Source organism: Rattus norvegicus, chromosome 9 (assembly GCF_021556685.1).
Source record: "Rattus norvegicus strain SHRSP/BbbUtx chromosome 9, alternate assembly SHRSP_T2T, whole genome shotgun sequence".
Classification (NCBI taxonomy): Eukaryota; Metazoa; Chordata; class Mammalia; order Rodentia; family Muridae; genus Rattus; species Rattus norvegicus.
In genome coordinates, this window is record NC_141542.1 from 28,394,703 (window position 1) to 28,411,009 (window position 16,307).

Here is a 16,307-nt window from a genome sequence, read left to right on the forward strand (position 1 = left end):
GGGCTACACAGGGAAACCCTGTCTTTGAATAAGAGAGTGAGACAGAGACAGAAGACAGAGACAGTGTGTGTGTGTGTGTGTGTGTGTGTGTGTGTGTGTGTGTGTGTGTGTGTGCTTGCTCAATTGCTCAAGCAGAGACAAAACAGAGACAGAGACTGTGTGTGTGTACACGCATGTGCGCGTGCGCGCGTGCGCGTGCGCATGCACACACGTGATGGACCTGTCTGACCCCCAGTGTGGAAGGCAAAATGAGGGTTTCACAGAAGGGAACCTGCTGCTATTTGCTGCTTGAAGGAACTGGGGCTCATTTTTCATTCCATGCTGACTGATAAAGCTTCCCTCCCTATGGGCAGCATTTCCAGATCTGCTGCTGTTTGCACCCTGCCCCGGGCTTGGGAGCCGCTCAGCCAGTGAGGGCTGCCCTTGGAGTGCTGCCCTTGGAGTGCAAAGTCCCTGTCAGACCTGGATGCGAAGCCAGAGCTGCTTGTTGGTCATCTCCAGGCGCCGAGAGTGGTTCTCCAGCTCCCGGGACTTCTGCAGGTCTTTCTGCATCCTCCGGATGTAATCCACAGAGGCCTTGAGGATGGTGCCCTTGTTCCAGCGCACGTCCCTGCAGCCACAACCAGATGGGGTGAGAGGGCGAACCCAGAGGCCTGGCCAGGGCCTCTGACCCTAGGCTTGGTTCAGAGTCCCAGCTGCCCCCACCCTCACTCATACCCAGCCTCATACAAACGTCCACAGAAACGTCCAGGTCCTCACTAATCCTTGGGCTCAAGCAATCTGTCCACCCCGTGCCCATCTTCCTGTCTTCAGCTCTCCTGGCCAGCATCTCCTCCCCTTCAGTTCACAGCTCTCCAGACACTTTCCAGTAAGGCCCCTCCTCCAGGAAGTCCCCTCCTTACCCTGAAGCCTCCCTTCCTAACAGAAGCTGTCTCGACCCAGCAGGAGCAGAGACCTTTTCTTCTCAAACACGCTACCTCCACCACTGCCCTTAGCAACCGAGAGCTGGCAGTACCTACAGCTGCTGCCTAGCCCGACCCTTCCCTCCCTCCAGAAACCCGCTCACAGGTCATTGGCCTTGGGGATCAGCATTCCCAGCTCCTTGATTCTGTCATTGATGTTGAACCTGCGTCTTCTCTCAACTACAGATTAAGATTCCAGAGGTTATGGTTAGAAAGGCGGAGCCCCCAACCTAAACTGGACACCCCATAGAAAACCTGTTTAGAAGACAAGGCACCCAAAGCCCGGTGTGGTGGCAATTCCATTGCCTGGGAGGCAGAGGCAGGTGGATCTCTGTGAGTTCTAGGCCAGTCTGGGCCATAAGTAAGTTCCAAGGCAACCAGGGCTAGAGACCCTTTCTCAAAACAAAATAAAACAAAAGAGAGACCCTGAAAGCTGAGGAGGATCTGGGTGCAGTCTAGATAATTAGGGGGCGGGGTCAGGAAACCAGTTCAGCTTCCAGCCAGAGAACTGCCTGGAGCAGCCTCCTTCACTCCTAGTGCCCCAGGCTCTGAAGACTGAAATCCGATTGACTGGAAAATTCAAGAGTAACTGCTTCTATCGGCCCCTCCCACTTTCCTAAAAAGCCTGGAAGGGGGAGGGGGGGTCACAGCCTTGGAGCATGCCGGTGCCCCAAGTTAGGGACACTGGTAGAGGGGCTAGGGCGGGGATGGGGCAGGGGCTGGCTCCCCAGCCTAGGTGAGCTGAAGGGGGCCAGCAGGACTCACTTAAGTTGTGATTGTCTTTCTTCTGCCGTTCCTTGGCCAGGGCCCGGCTCTCAGCATCTGGAGGCCAAAGAAGCAAAGAGGTGGTGGGAAAGAAGGCAGAGAGAAAAAAGGAAGACGGGGAGCCCCAAAGGTACAGGCAAGAGGACATGGTACCTGTTAGCTCTCGCTTCTGAGTCAGGTCGGCAGGGCAGGAACTGCTGGTGACACCTACCAGGGAAGCCGTGACCTGGGGGTCACCACTGTACACGTTCAGGTGGCTGCTGGACAGGGGTAGCTGTGAGGGAAGGGGTGGAGGAGGGCTTGGTGAGTCCTCACCTGGACCCATGGTCCCAGCAGCTGCTGCTCTGAGCAATGCTAAAATTACCCCTGAGCCCCTTCTCCAGGAGGCAGTGTGCGAGGCTTGGCTGAAGTACGGCTCCTCACAGCCCTGCCCTCAGTAGCCCCCGGCCAGGGTGAGGACGAACCCAGGCAAGGACGGGATTAGGCTCTTTCTGTAGAAGTCCTAGGGAGGGGCTCAATCTGTTTGAGAGTTTTTGCAAGGTTTCCTCAGAGTATGGAATTTAACAGGGCAGGAGTAAGCTCGGCTGGGTCCTACCCCAGAGCCAGGCAAGAGCCAACCACTGGTTTAGAGACCCAGCGCACAGACAGGAGCCGCAGAGGGAGACTGGATAATTAACTGCAGAACCCTGCGTCCAAGGCAGACACCCGGCAGTGTCACCAGGGCAGAAGGAACTGAAGGCTGACTGCTGCCTCCTGGTTCTCTCGGTGACATGGCAGGGCCAAAGGAACTGGGCGAGCCCAAAGAAAGGCAACTGGGCTGTGGCCTCTAGCAGGCCTGCCTCTCAGAAGTAACTCCTGTCACCCTTCGTTTTTTTGTATTTCCATTTTGTGTTTAGCGTTAAATTCTGTGTGTGTATATATGTGTCTGCATGGAGGTCTGTACGGTGGCCACAGAGTCCATCAGAAGGCAGTGGGTCCCTGGAGCTTGAGTTGCAGGTCACTGTAAACCTCGAACATGGGTTTGAGGAACCAAACTGAGGTCGTCTGAAGGCAGTCTGACCTGTGAACCACTGAGCCATCTCTCCAACCCCTCCCTCTTTTTGTCCCTTCTAATCTCCCCATAGCCCTGTAGGTAGATGGCATCACCCCAGTTTTGCAAATGAGTAGACAGAGTCAGAACTGTGGTGGGGCTTCCCAAGGTCGTGACAGAAACCCAGGGCTTCCTGACTCAAACTTGGCTCCTCATCTGCCATCTAAGCCACGCCCTCCCTGCCAAAGCCAAGGAGACGCACAGACAAGGCTGTCAGAGAGATGGGTCCTGTGGTTGCGGAAACTCACCTACCTCTGCCTAGTTCTGCCTCCCAAGAGACCCTGGGTCCCTGTCACAGTAATGACGGAGGGGACGCCTGCCTCCACAGAGACACCAGTTCCCTGCTCTGACAACTCTCTCCAGCCAGGGATCCACTGTGTGTGCCATCCCCCTCCCATCTAGCCCCAAAATACCGTGTTAGGCATCTGCATTTCGGGGTTGATGTAGCCCAGCACGCTGTCCAGGCGCATAATGTTGTCGATGACATCATCAAACTAGAAAAGAGAAACGTCCGTGTGGGGCTGGCCCGCCTGAAGAGGGCAGCTGCTTACCTCCTGCAGCCCAACCTGCTCACCAGGAACCGGCCCTGAGAGGGTCCCTCAGCTGAGCCCAAGGACTCCCTTGACAGGGAGTTCCTGACACCCCTTCCCAGGGCTGGGAGAGCATTCTCTCCTCTGTGAGTCTGCCCTGTCCCCAGCAGAGTTGCAAGACGACTGTAACTCTCCTCAGACCTGCACTTTGCCTCCCTGAGGCTAGAATTCCGTTAGATACACCCTCACTTCTGCCACTAAGACCAGTCTCTCTCTCTCTCTCTCTCTCTCTCTCTCTCTCTCTCTCTCTCTCTCTCTCTCACACACACACACATACACACACACACACACACACACACACACACACACACACACACACACACACACACACACACCTGACACCAAGCCAGGAACCCTCGCTCACCTCTTTCTCAGGATTGGAGCTGATGTGTAGCATGGCCATGGGACTGTTGGGGGCACTGTTGCCGGCCGAGGTGGACAGTACATGTCCAGCCCGCACCCCAGGGGATGCTGCTGGTGGAGGCTTCGGGGAGCCTTGGGCTGGGCTGACGTGGGCAGCAAACTTGTTGCCGTAGGTCTCGGACAGGTACTCTCGGACTTTCTGATGCTGAGACTGCTGCAGGTGGTAGGAGGTGGGGTTCTCCAGGTAGGACTGCACCTGGGGACGAGGGTGACACAGCTGTGGAGGGCGCCAGGACTCCTCTCCAGGGAGCAGGGACAGAAGAGGCAGAGGCCTTACCTTCAGCACCTCCCCAGGCACTGGTGGTGGCGACTGGAAGTGAACTGGGGTGTTGATGGCTGGGGTGGGAGGGCCTCCCAGCTGCTGCTGCTGCTGCTGTTGCTGCTGCTGCATGTAATGCATGACGGCCTGCTGCTGCATGCGCTCTCGCTGCTCCTCCTGCTGCGCCTGCTCCCGCATGAGCTGCATGCGCAGCCCGATGCGCGACGCCATGGCAGCGGTTGATTCCGGCTCCCTGCAGTCGAGGGAAGACAGGTCCATGAAGTACTCATCATCCTCGGAGTCTTTAAGCGTGGGCTGGCCTAAGTACGGTTGCTCCCATTGTGCATAAGGAGAAACTGAGTCCGGACAGAAGGGATTTGCCCAAGACCGCTGAGCAAGCTGAGCCATGGCCCCTAGTTCCCCGACTTCGAGATTAGAGGTGAAGACTCTGTCCTTCAGTGACCGCAGGAGTCCTCCTGTCCCCTCGCTGTCACATCCACATCCTGGGTATTTCATACCTGGCCTCAGCTCCATCCTCCTCTCCTGCCCCTCCCCAGGCCAGCCTGCACCACGCCTCCAGAGGGCCTGAGGAGCCTCCAGATGCTCCTCCGCGCTCCGCCCCCACCATCTGCTTGTAGCGGCTCCATCATCCTGTTCCTGCCCTGCTCTCTGCTCCAAACTCTCCATAGCTCCCAGTTCATCGGAACAAAAGACTAAACCCTTAAACACAGCCTAATGGCCCTCTGTAACCTGCTGCGCCCCCATGGTTCCCCTTAGACATCCTGCCCCCAACACAGGCTTCTCTCCCCTGTTCTCCCTACTCCAGCCACACCTCCAGCCTTAACTACCCTTCAAACACTCCAGGCATGCTTCCACCCTAGGCCTCTGCACTTGCTGCGGCCTCCACCTGGAATGCTCTTCCCACAGATACCCTCGAGGCTCTCACTTCTTCACCTCAGAGTGTCGTTTCGGGGCCACTGTGTTAAGACGGCATACCCCCACCACCTTGCTTCTCTATATCAGATGCCACCATCTAGGACAGAGCACTTTTTGCTTCTTATTGCGTTTGTTATTGTTATTTGCTGTCTGTCCCTAACGAGGAATGCAAGTCCCCTGAGGGGATAAATTTCATCTGTTTGTTTACGGCTAGACCTTCAGCCTCTAGCCGCCGGGGCATGGGAGACAGAAAGAAAGAAGCCAATGTGTGAAGGGAGTGAGAGCGGTTATTATCCACAAACCAGGCACTGGAGATGTACCCTGCTCCTGCCCCTGGATCCCACAATCTGGGTGAGAAAGGGAGGCCCACAGGCAGGCGAGCCCTGTGCAGAAGGAACACTGCAGGGCTCCTCACTGCTTGGAGCTCCAAGTAGAACCCACCATAGGAGGGTGTGGCTGAGGCCCCACAGCAAGGCTGAAGGGTGGCAGGGCGGGCTAGAATGAGCCCAGCATCTTGGCCTGCTCTGTCTCTAGCTCACTGAGTGACGATAGCCAAATCCCTTCCCCCACTAGGCCACTGAGCAGAACCTAGTGACTTCTCAGGGACAGGTACAGGGCCTGGTGGCATCTGAGTCCATGACGGTACAGTTAGGGACTAGAGGGATTTGGCAAGACAGGACTTCATGGTTGAGCAGTGGCTTCCCCACAGGACTGGTGGAGCGGAGTGCTGGTTCTCTGTCGTGTGACCTTGGGCAAGCTATAATCTCCTGGAGCCTCAGTTCCTTCCTCTGTAAACGTCATCTTCCTGGGCATTCAGTAAAAACTGCAGGGTTTGTGCAGTGCCTGGCAGTCTGAGTACGTGGGACTAGTACAATCTAGCTAGAGTCTTCAAACTGTGAGCCAAGGCCTCCTGTGGGGAGGCCCTTGCTCAACTACAAATCATCTTTTATAAAGAAGGGAAAACAAAGGCACCCAGTAGGAAAAAGCTAGGGCCCCGCCCCAGGGATCTGGTCTACCCCATGCCAGGGAGGAGAGGGTGGGGGAGGGGCAGCGTTGTCCCCAGTTGTATAACTGGTTGATCTGGAGGGAGACTACCCACCATGCTGTGTGGCCTGCAGCATGCAGCAGCCGTGCTCTACAGGGCAGCCCCCAACAGCCCAGGCAATGACACCCTGCCCTTGCCCCCCACCCCGTTCGGTAGCAGCCACCAGCTGCAGCCTCCAATCCCTCCCGGGACCTTTTCTCTAGCTCTCACAGAGAGATGTCCCTGTCTCCACACCACACCCTACCCATCACACTGGCAAGCAGACCCTAGCTCTGACCAGATGCGGGCCCCACACAGCCACTCAGACAGCCAGCAGCCCCTCCTTCACGGACAATCCAACTTCACATGGCCAGTGGGGGCCAAGGCGCCTGGCCGTGCCAGCCAGCTCAGGGAGGGCTAGGGAGAAGGAGTCCCTTGTTCCCCTGACAAAGAGTTGGCCTGGCTACCTCAAGGGCCTGCTAGGCCCGGCTCTGGCTGCATTAGCCTCAGCTCTCGGTCTGTGAAGTGGGCGTGGGAACTCATCCCCTCCCCTGGGATGGGCACCCTGGCAGCTAGTATAAACAGTCAAAGTCTAGCTGACTGGTGGGTGTCAGTGACCACTGCACTTAAACGTGTATGCCTCATGGCAAATCTCTAGCCTCCCCTACTGGGCTTGGAAGAATGGGAGAGGGTGAAGGACTTGTGAGGACTTGGGGTCTGCTGGTCGGCCTCAGTGCCTTCTGTCAGGAGTCGCCAAAAGACAGGGAATGCCCAAAATCTATGTCCCTCCCTTTCTGCCCCTCAAAGCCTGGAAGGCACACTTCGAAAGCCTAGCAACATGGGACCCATGGGGCCTCTGTACAGGCACCAGGACAGAATCCCCACACACACACACCCCTAACCCAGATACTACCAACTCCTAAGAGCAAGGCTCAATGGCTCTGGCTCTCCTAGTGGCACAGTCAACCCCATCTGCATACCAGGACCATCGGGCACTTCCAGCTGCTGTTCGTCCAGGTCCAGCTTGGGCACAACCCAGTGACTCCCCAGGCCGGCGACTACCTTTGCAGGCTGAGTGACATAGGAATTTATTAGTGTGCCTAGCTTTCTTGATCCCTGTAATGCAAACCAATGAGAGTGCTTTCCAGGGCTGGGTGTGGTGCTACACAATTTTAATCCCAGCACTGGGGAGGCAGATGAAGGAAGATCTCTGTAAATCGAAGGCCAGCCTGGTCTACGTATTGAGTTCCAGGACAATTAAGGCTACAGAATTAACTCCATCTCTACGTCTTCCTGCTGAGGCTGTGAAAGTCCCAGGAGAGAGAGAATTCGGGGAACTCTGCACCCTGTAGGCATTCAGCAGCTGGAAGAGAGGGTCCTGACTCCTGGGTTTCACCAGCCCACCAGCAGCCAGACTTCCCCAACAAGTCATTTACGTCTGAGTATGAACACACTGGGTTCTAAGGAGAGGAGTGGAAGTCGGGATAGGAGCACAGAGAAATGTCAGTAGGAAGTCTTGGATCCAGGAAAGGAGATATCAAAGATGGACCATAAGAAAAAAAGGGAGGGGGGAGAGGAAGGGAAGGAGGAGCAAGAGGAAGAGGAGGAAGAAGATGAAGAGGAGGAAGAAGAGGAAGAGGAAGAGGAGGAGGAGCCCTAGTTAGGCAGAGAATGAACAGATGGGCAGAAAGATGAGACAGAATCTGGAAGGGGAGGACTACCACTGTAGAGATTTCCAGGGAAGAAATGGAGGCACAGAGAAGAGAAGTGACTGGTCCAAAGTTGCACAGTTACTAAGCAACAGGGAGGAGAACAATGCATGAAACAGCCCAGCCCCCATCTCTACTTTTAACACACCGTTCTGGGCTCCCGGGCACATGAACCTGCTCCAAATGGTCCCCTTTGGGGAAGAGTGGTAAGGAGGGACATGGTTTTCTCATATAAACCCTCCACTTCTGAAGCACATAACTCGCCGGCATGATTCTGTGTGGCTCGTGGGAGGCAGGCTAGAGCGTCTAGAGGCCTGTGGGGCCCCACCTGATCCTGATCGTGTCTGATCATGCATCTCTGAAAAGAAGTGCGCAGCCCCAAAGGCTGTCTTGCCAGGCCCAAGTCCTGCCCCACTCAGAGCAGTGACTGTTAAGCCAGGTGGAGACCATGAGTGACAAGGGCACAAAGAGTGACAGGCTGCTCTTGAACTCAATATGAACTGAGGATGACCTCAAACCTCGATGGTCCTGCTTCCTCTCCCCAAGTGCTAGGATTCCAGCTGTGCACCACATCTGGTTTCATGTGCTACTAGGCATCCAACTCAGGGCTTTCTGCACACTGGGCAGGCACTCTACCAAAGAGCTGCTTCCCTGGCGCTGTTTTGAAAGACAGGGTCTCACTATGCTGTGTAGGCTGTCTACAAACTCTTGATCCTTCTGTCCCTTTCTCCCACATGCTGGGAGGCATCTGTCACCCATACCCAGCTTCCTAGGAAATTTTCTGCCTTGTAGGTAGCATCTTTAAAACCTGGAACATAGGCACTGGTGATGTAGCCCAGCAGGCAGATCCCTGGACTCGGTCCCCCCAGCACTGTGTAAACTGGGCATTGTGGTACTTGCCTGTGATCAGGGAACACAGAGGCAAGAGAAGCTTAAGGCCAGCTTTGGCTACACAGGGAATTTGAGGCTAACCACATGAATCCTCGTCTAAGATTAAAATAAAAAAAGTAAACATTGGATTACAGAGTTGAAGCCCTTGTGGTCACTCAAGGACACTGATGAGGATGTCCCCTGGCAGCACCGTGACCAGAGCCCAACTAGACACTACCTAATATCCACTGACAGAAGAGATAGAGAGACTATGCACCGTGCCAGCATGGTGGCCATGGCTTGAACCCTAGCACTCTGAAGGCTGAGGCAGGCAGATCTCTATGAATTCCAGGCCAACCTGGTCTACGATGCAAGCTCCAGGCTGGTTCCCCCTCTCTCTCGCCCTCCCCCGGGAAAAAGCTGCACCTTTGGTCACCACTCAGCCACTGACCTCACACACCACTGCCAGAGGCTCTGGCAGACAATAGAGGCCAGACTTAAATCCCCCGAGCCAGGCTGGGTGTGGTGGCACATGCCTTTGATTCTCAGAGGAAGAGGAGGCAGACATCTCTCTGTGAGTTCAAGGACAGCCTGGTCTACATATCAAACTCCAGGATAGCCAGGGCTACACAGAGAGACCCTGTCTCGAAAATCCACGCCAGCAAAATCAACAACAACAACAAAAGCAGAACAGCACAAAAGTCCCACCTGAGAATGTAAAGCTCAAACCCAGGTATGACGCCACTGTGTGAGAAGTCGCCAGGACCCGGTTAGCCTTGGGGAACTGCCGAGAGGGAGAAAGGACGCTGCAGGAGGGGACCAGGAGTGGTCTGACTCCTGCAGGTGTGGGTTGGAAGGGCTGACTTGTTTATGAGCACTAGCCCAGCTGCTCTGTCCAAATCGTTCTCATTTTTTTTTTTTAAGCTCACTGAAGGAGGGAGGCTGACCTCACACAGTTTAAAAGAAATTAGTAAGCAATTTGCCTTCACCAAGGTCCCCAACCCAAGCATGTCCACGATAGGCTCCCTTGGCACAACTGCCAATTCAATCTTTGGGGAGCTGGTGAGATGGCTCAGTGGATAAAGGCACCTGTCACCAAACCTGGAGACCTGAGTTTGATCCCCAGAACCCACAAGGAAGAAGAGAACTGGCTTTCACGAGTTGTCCTCTGAACCTCCATTTATACACCAGTGTGCGCGCGCGCACGTGCACACACACACACACACACACACACACACACACACACACACACGCACACACTGCAAAGCACGCTGCAAAGATGGTTTTTATTACACATGTTCACTAGCCCAAAGGAAGTAATTATATAGAAAAAAATTAAAAGTCTCAAGAGCCAGGTGGTGGTGGCACACGCCTTTAATCCCAGCACTCGGGACGCAGAGGCAGGCAGATCTCAGTTTCAGGCCAACCTGGTCTACAGAATTTCAGTTCAGCCAGGGCAACACAGAGAAACCCTGTCTTGAAAAAAAAAAAAAAAGTAAAAACAAGGACTGGAGAGATGGCTCAGAGGTTAAGAGCACTGACTACTTTCCCAGAGGACCTGAGTTCAATTCCCAGCAACCACATGGTGGCTCACAACCATCTGTAACGGGCTCTGATGCCCTCTTCTGGTGTGTCTGAAGAGAGCTACAAAAAAGGTCTCAGGATAGGTCCTTCCTGAGCTCCCAGCACGGCAGAAATCAAACAGGAAGAGGAGTGAAAGTTTGAGGCCAGCCTGGCCTGTGTGGCTGAGTTTCTGGCCAGCCGAGGCTACATAGCAAGAGCCTGAGTAGCTGGAGGGATGAGTCAGCACAAGCTGGATTCCCAGCGCCCGCACAAACTCACAGCTGTCTGTACTCCTGCTCCAGGGGATCCGATACTTTCTCCTGCTCTGTCTCTGTGGGCAGCAGGCAAACACACAAGCAAAATAGCCATACACACAAAACAGGAATAAGTAAACTCTTAATGTCCAGCAACAGGGTTGCCCAATAAATTAGGGTTTATGGCAAAATCTAAGACGCACAATTTTATATAGAATCTGCTATCACCTAATTAATGAATCTGCTATCACCTAATGGTGTGACACATGCACCTCTTGGGAGGAAGTACACAAAATATGACTGGCTTTTGTGGACAACAAGAGCAAGGGTGTTAAGTGAATGTGTGTTTTTAAAAGACTCTGTGTGTCCAGAGCTTCCAGGGACTAAGCCACTACCTAAAGACTATACATGGACTGACCCTGGACTCTGACCTCATAGGTAGCATTGAATATCCTAGTAAGATCATCAGTGTAAGGGGAAGCCCTGGGTCCTGCTAAGACCGAACGTGATTGTTGGGGGGAGGGCGACAATGGGGGGAGGATGGGGAGGGGAACACCCATATAGAAGGGGAGGGGGAGGGATTAGGGGGATGTTGGCCCGGAAACCGGGAAAGGGAATAACACTCGAAATGTATATAAGAAATACTCAAGTTAAAAAAAAAAAAAAAGACTCTGTGTGCGTGTGTGCATGCACTCATGTGTGTGCACGTGCCCAAGGAAAGCAGAGGGATGTTGGATCTGGAGTTATAGGTAGTTGAATTGGCTAAAGTGGATGCTGAGGAACCAAACTTGGGTCCTATGGAAAGGGCAGTAAGTGCTCTTAACTGTTGAGCTAGCTCTCTAGCTCCCCCACCCCCATTTAGCCCAGGCTAGCCTCAAACTTGCTATGTAGCTAAGGATAACCCAAACTCCTGATCTTCCTGCTTCAACGTCCCAAATTCTGGCATCACAAGTAAGCATCATCACCCTGGAGCTTCAGCCTGATTTAATTTTTGTAGTTCATTCATAACCACAGAGCCGGAGACAGACAGAGAGGCTCCTGCCACAGGGCTGATATCAGGGCTGGGCTAAGGCAGTCTGGCTTTTCCGGGGCTGGGAACCACCTCTGCCCTGTGTGGGCCGAGTGAGGGTGGCTTCCTTTGATTTTAGGGGTTCCCTTGAAGAAGTACTGTACCCATCAAAGGGTTCAGCAGCTGATCTCATTCATACAGCCGAGAGCCAGGATGGTGTCTAGCAACAGTCTGGAACCGCCAAACACAGGAGACACAACTAGCCTTCTTCAAAGGGCAGAGACAGTTTTCCGCATTCCCAGTAAAGCACATGTCTGGTAGCGGAAACCACAAAGTGTGAGACCAGAGCAGGGGCGCCTGCTTAAGTCATTTGTTACAGGCCTGCCTCCACAGTGGGGAGAGAGACTTTCTCCTCCGGTCATCCTGTGGGATCCGGGGCTCAATCCTAAGGAAACCATGACCCTAGACAAAGGCCTGGGCAGAGGAATGGATGCCGGAGGAAAGGAAGGAGTCTGGGAAGAGGATTCACAGTTGGGGAATGGTCTCTCCTCTGTGTGGCCTCTGCTGCAGGAAGGCGGTGGCAGTGGAGAGATTCCCCACTCAGCACCGAATAAACCAGACATGCTAGTGCACACCAGAAATCACAGCATCCCCCTGGGTTGGGGTTAGGAGGATCAGAGGTTCAAGACCAATCTAGGCTACATGAGACCCTGTCTCAAAGAGCAAGGGAAGTATCAAACTAGCACGGATATCCACACGATGGCCATACCCCAGGACATGACTGCCTCTACTAAAGAAGCAGCCATGGGACTCAGGTAGGGTCGGTAGTTTTCTCATAGGACTTGGGATCAGAATTCAGTGGGTTCAAGTCAGTCTTGGCCATGACTCAATGTTTGCCTCAGTTTCCCCACCAGTCAGCCAGGTTTTGCTAGTTGGAGCCAGCTCCCAACAGAGTATGCCCAGGTTAGGGGAAAGTGTGCACAGTGTGTCTGCACTCCTGTCAGCCATCCATCTGAGCTCAGGAAGCTTCAGGTAATGTCCCTGAATAAACTGTGTTGTGTGTGTGTGTGTGTGTGTGTGTGTGTGTGTGTGTGTATGAGACAGAGAGACACAGAGAGAGATGAGAGAGAGAGAGAGAGAGAGAGAGAGAGAGAGAGAGAGAGAGAGAGAGAACATGTATGTAGAGGCCAGAGATTGTCTTCCTAGATCATCCTCCATTTTGGTTTTTGAGACAGGGTCTTCACTGACCCAGAGCTCGCCAATTGACTAGTAAGGCTAATCAAAGTGCTTCAGAATCTTCCTGTCTTGCCTCCCACTTCCCCAGCACTGGGGTGAGAGATGCTGCTTTTCACTGGGTCCTGAGGATGAAGACTCAGGTCCTCATGCACAGCAGGCACTTTATCCACCGAGCGTCTCCACAGCCCGAGTCTCTTTGTTCCTTCTGGTCACCTATCCATTCGCCACTCCCAGCCAGGGCTCCAGGCAGGCACAGGGCAGCCTCTGAGAGACTGTTTGACTCCCAAAGCTTATGTTCGGGAAGCTTATGAAGCCCACTGCAGGGGACTTGCAGAAGTAGAAGAGCAGTTCCCAGTTCCCTGGGCTCTCAGGGGAGGCATCTTCAATACAGGCTGTCACCCCAGCATCCTGCCAGCCACTCTTTGCTAGGAAGGCTAGCACAAGACTCAACTACTTCCTGCCCCGAGAACATCAAACTGGAGTCATGCATGCTGCTTGGTCGGAAGGTTCCTGGTACCAAGGTAGAATGAGATTGGTGGCACACGCTTTTACATTTATCAAATAAATGTTTGCCTGCATGTTCGTATACGCACCAAACCAGCACGTGGTGCCTACAGAGGTCAGAGGAGTGAGTCGTGCATGGCTGTGAGCCCTGATGAGGGTGCTGGGAACCACACCTGGGTCCTCTGCAAGAACAACGCGTGCTCGTAACCTCTGCGCCATCTCTCCAGCCCCACCATTTTTATGTCTTTTTTAAATGTTTGGTTTTTATTTGTGTGTGTGTGTGTGTGTGTGTGTGTGTGTGTGTGTGTGTGTGTGTGTGCGCGCGCGCCTGCTGGCCCATATGTGCACCAGTATACACAGACGCCTATGCGAGCCCAAACAAGGCCACAGATCCTCTGGAACCGTTGTCACAGGCACTTGTTAGGTGCCTTTAGGTCTCTCTCCTTTTTATTGGTTGCTAGTTGACTCCAGCAAAGCAGTCACATTCGAGGTCACTGAGACGGCTCGGTCAGTAAGGATACTCGCCAAGCAGCCTGATGACTTGAGCTCAACCCCAGGATACACATGGTTGAAAGAGACACCCAACCCATGCAACTTGTTTTCTGACCTCCCGTATGTACACTGTGACGCTCACGCCCCTAACAAATAAATAAATGTAAAATTTAAATGCACACATCTGAATCATGTAACTCATGAACTTTGCCATTCCCTTCCCCCATGGAGTCAACACTGGAGGTTAGATGGGAAGCACCTGAGGATCCCCCAAGGCCTCACCCTGAAGGCTGAATCCTGAAGGCCTCACTGGTTTCCAAGACACTTGAGCTCTCATGCAGAATGTGGCCTGTCATTAATTGACTTGGTGGGGACAATTAACCCAGGCCTGCCTGACCCTTACAGGTAACAACTGCAGGTCCCAAACAGAGTGACACAGAGGCTCAAAAAGGGGGACTTAACAAGCATCAGTAGAGCACACACAGCCATCCCAAGAAGCGCTGAGTGCCGACAGGAAGCCGTGAATCCATGGCTAGAGCTAGAGGCTGGCTGCCGTCAGAGGCCTGTCTTTGAACATGTGTGTGTCTGTGTGTCGTGTATGTGATGTGCATGTGTGAGAGTCTGTAGTATGCATGTGAGGTTGGTGTGCATGTATATGGATGTATGATGTGTGGGGTGTTCACGTGTGTGTATGGTGTGTGTGTGGTGTGCATGTGTGTGTGTGTGTGTGTGTGTGTGTGTGTAGAGTATAATATGCATGTGTGTTGGTCTGCATATATGTGAGTGGTGTGTATGTGTGTGAGTGTGTGATGTGTATATGGTGTACACGTGTGTGAGTCTGTAGTGTGTATGGAATGTATGGTGTACATGAAGGCCAGAGGTTGACATCAGGTCTTCCTCAGTCTTTCTTCACCTTATTTATTGAGGCAAGGTCTCTCAGTTGAACTCAGAGCATACTGATAAGCGCTTGTCTAGCTAGCCGGCTTGCTCCAGAGCCCCTGTCTCTACCTATCCCAGGTGCTGGAATTAAAGGCAGGCTGCACACCGATCTTGCATTTGCAGGAGTACAGGGGATCCAAAATGGTCCTTGGGGTTTGACTGCAGGAAGGGACTTCATCCTGTAAGCCATCTCTTCAGCCCTGTTTCCTTTTATGTTTGAGGTAGAGGGACTTGAACTCAGGGTCTCCCAAACCCTCGGCAAGTGCTTTATCACTGAACTATAACCCCTGCCTTCTTTTTACTCTTTCTTTTGCATCATGATCTCTCTAAATTGAGCTGGGATTTACAGAGCAGTGTTCAGACCTGACCAGAGGCTTGTTTCCCACCCCTGAGCAGAGGCGCAAGTGAGTAGGAGAGGAAGGGCAGCAAGGAAGGATCTAGGAGCATAGCATGAGCTTCCCCCATCAGCCCCGTAGCAGCCTCCCCTTCCAGCTCCTCAGCCCCAGGCCTCACCTCTCATTCCACAGGAAAGGGCGGGAGCTGGCACCTCCTGCCTGGCCAGCCTGTGAGTCTAGGGCACAGGGAAGAGCTTCAAAGACAACCCCAGACCAGAAAGACGCCTGTCCTGTCACTCAGGACCAGCTGGACTCCTGTGTAGGGAAAGGGTCTGGGAGGCAGGAAGAGTGTGCACGCACAGGTGGGGAGCAGAGATCAGAAAGGTCCTTGGAACATGCTGGCTTCTAACCCAGCCTCCATATAGACTGCCTCTTACCCATATCTGTACCTATATACAGGTATATATACCTGCTCTCCTCTCCTCCCGTCCCCAGCCCTTCTTCCCTCTCCTACCCTTTGTAGTTTTAGCTTTTCCTTAGCTAGCAAGCCACCAGTCCCCTTGGTTGGAGGGGGCCAGGGACTGAGCCACCTCTCCTTCACGGCTCTGCATCCCGACTCTAGTGTAGCCTGTGCTCACTCTGCTTTGATACTCTGTTTCCTGCTCGCCCATCTGGCTCTCAGCTACCACCTTTCCAGTTCTTCAGAACCTCTCTACCCGCCCATTCAGCAACCTTCCCGGAGGCCTCTGCTGTGTTTGTCAGTGTCAACCTCGAATGCTCACAGATCTCCTCTCCTCCCCTGCATCTGCAAGCACTGCTGAGTCCCTACTGAATGCCAGGAGTCACAGTTGACACATGGCCCACGTCAGACCCTGCGCACGCCCCACAAACAAACACCTCATGAGAAAACAGCAATGTTAGCAAAAGAGGCAAGTGAGACTCAAAGGGGAAAGCATGCTGTCTGACCTCACGCTGCAGGCTAGCCCACAGCTCAGGCCGTCCCAGAGAACCACCACCAGCTTCAGCAGAAGAACAGGGACACGGGAAAGCTCCTCTGCTGCCCCTTACCCATCCTCAGCAAACCCTACAGAAAGCCCCTGTAAAGGTCTGAACACAACCCCTCTGACTCTCTTGGAGGCTATCAGACCCAAGCCCACCCAACCTTCCAGCTAAGAAGATGCATAGCCAGGAGCCTTAGGACCATCTATTTGATCTCACTGAGGCCATTAATGTCTGGGGAAACACTTCAAATTGTCAGAGAGAATGTGATTGCATGAATTAGATTTGGCACCCAACATGGGACAGGAGCCTGGTGGAAGGGGCGGGGAAGTTTAGCTCTCAGATGGC

At 53.6% G+C, this 16,307-nt stretch overlaps 1 protein-coding gene across 8 annotated transcripts in view; it reads right to left on the minus strand.

Annotated features, from left to right (window-relative positions):
* The window catches only part of Tfeb (transcription factor EB), a 54,679-nt gene that overhangs the window by 2,165 nt on the left and 36,207 nt on the right, over positions 1-16,307 (minus strand). For 7 of the 8 annotated variants that reach the window (NM_001432203.1, XM_087565790.1, XM_087565788.1 and 4 more), the window contains 7 exons: positions 4,108-4,342; positions 3,772-4,026; positions 3,231-3,311; positions 1,881-2,001; positions 1,728-1,784; positions 1,067-1,142; positions 463-610 (listed from right to left, as the gene is read on the minus strand). In NM_001432203.1, the coding sequence (NP_001419132.1) occupies positions 463-610; positions 1,067-1,142; positions 1,728-1,784; positions 1,881-2,001; positions 3,231-3,311; positions 3,772-4,026; positions 4,108-4,320 (951 nt within the window). In that variant the 5' untranslated portion in view covers positions 4,321-4,342. Of the gene's footprint in view, positions 1-462; positions 611-1,066; positions 1,143-1,727; positions 1,785-1,880; positions 2,002-3,230; positions 3,312-3,771; positions 4,027-4,107; positions 4,595-16,307 lie in introns of those variants that run through there. The other variant, NM_001025707.2, reaches the window with a different exon arrangement.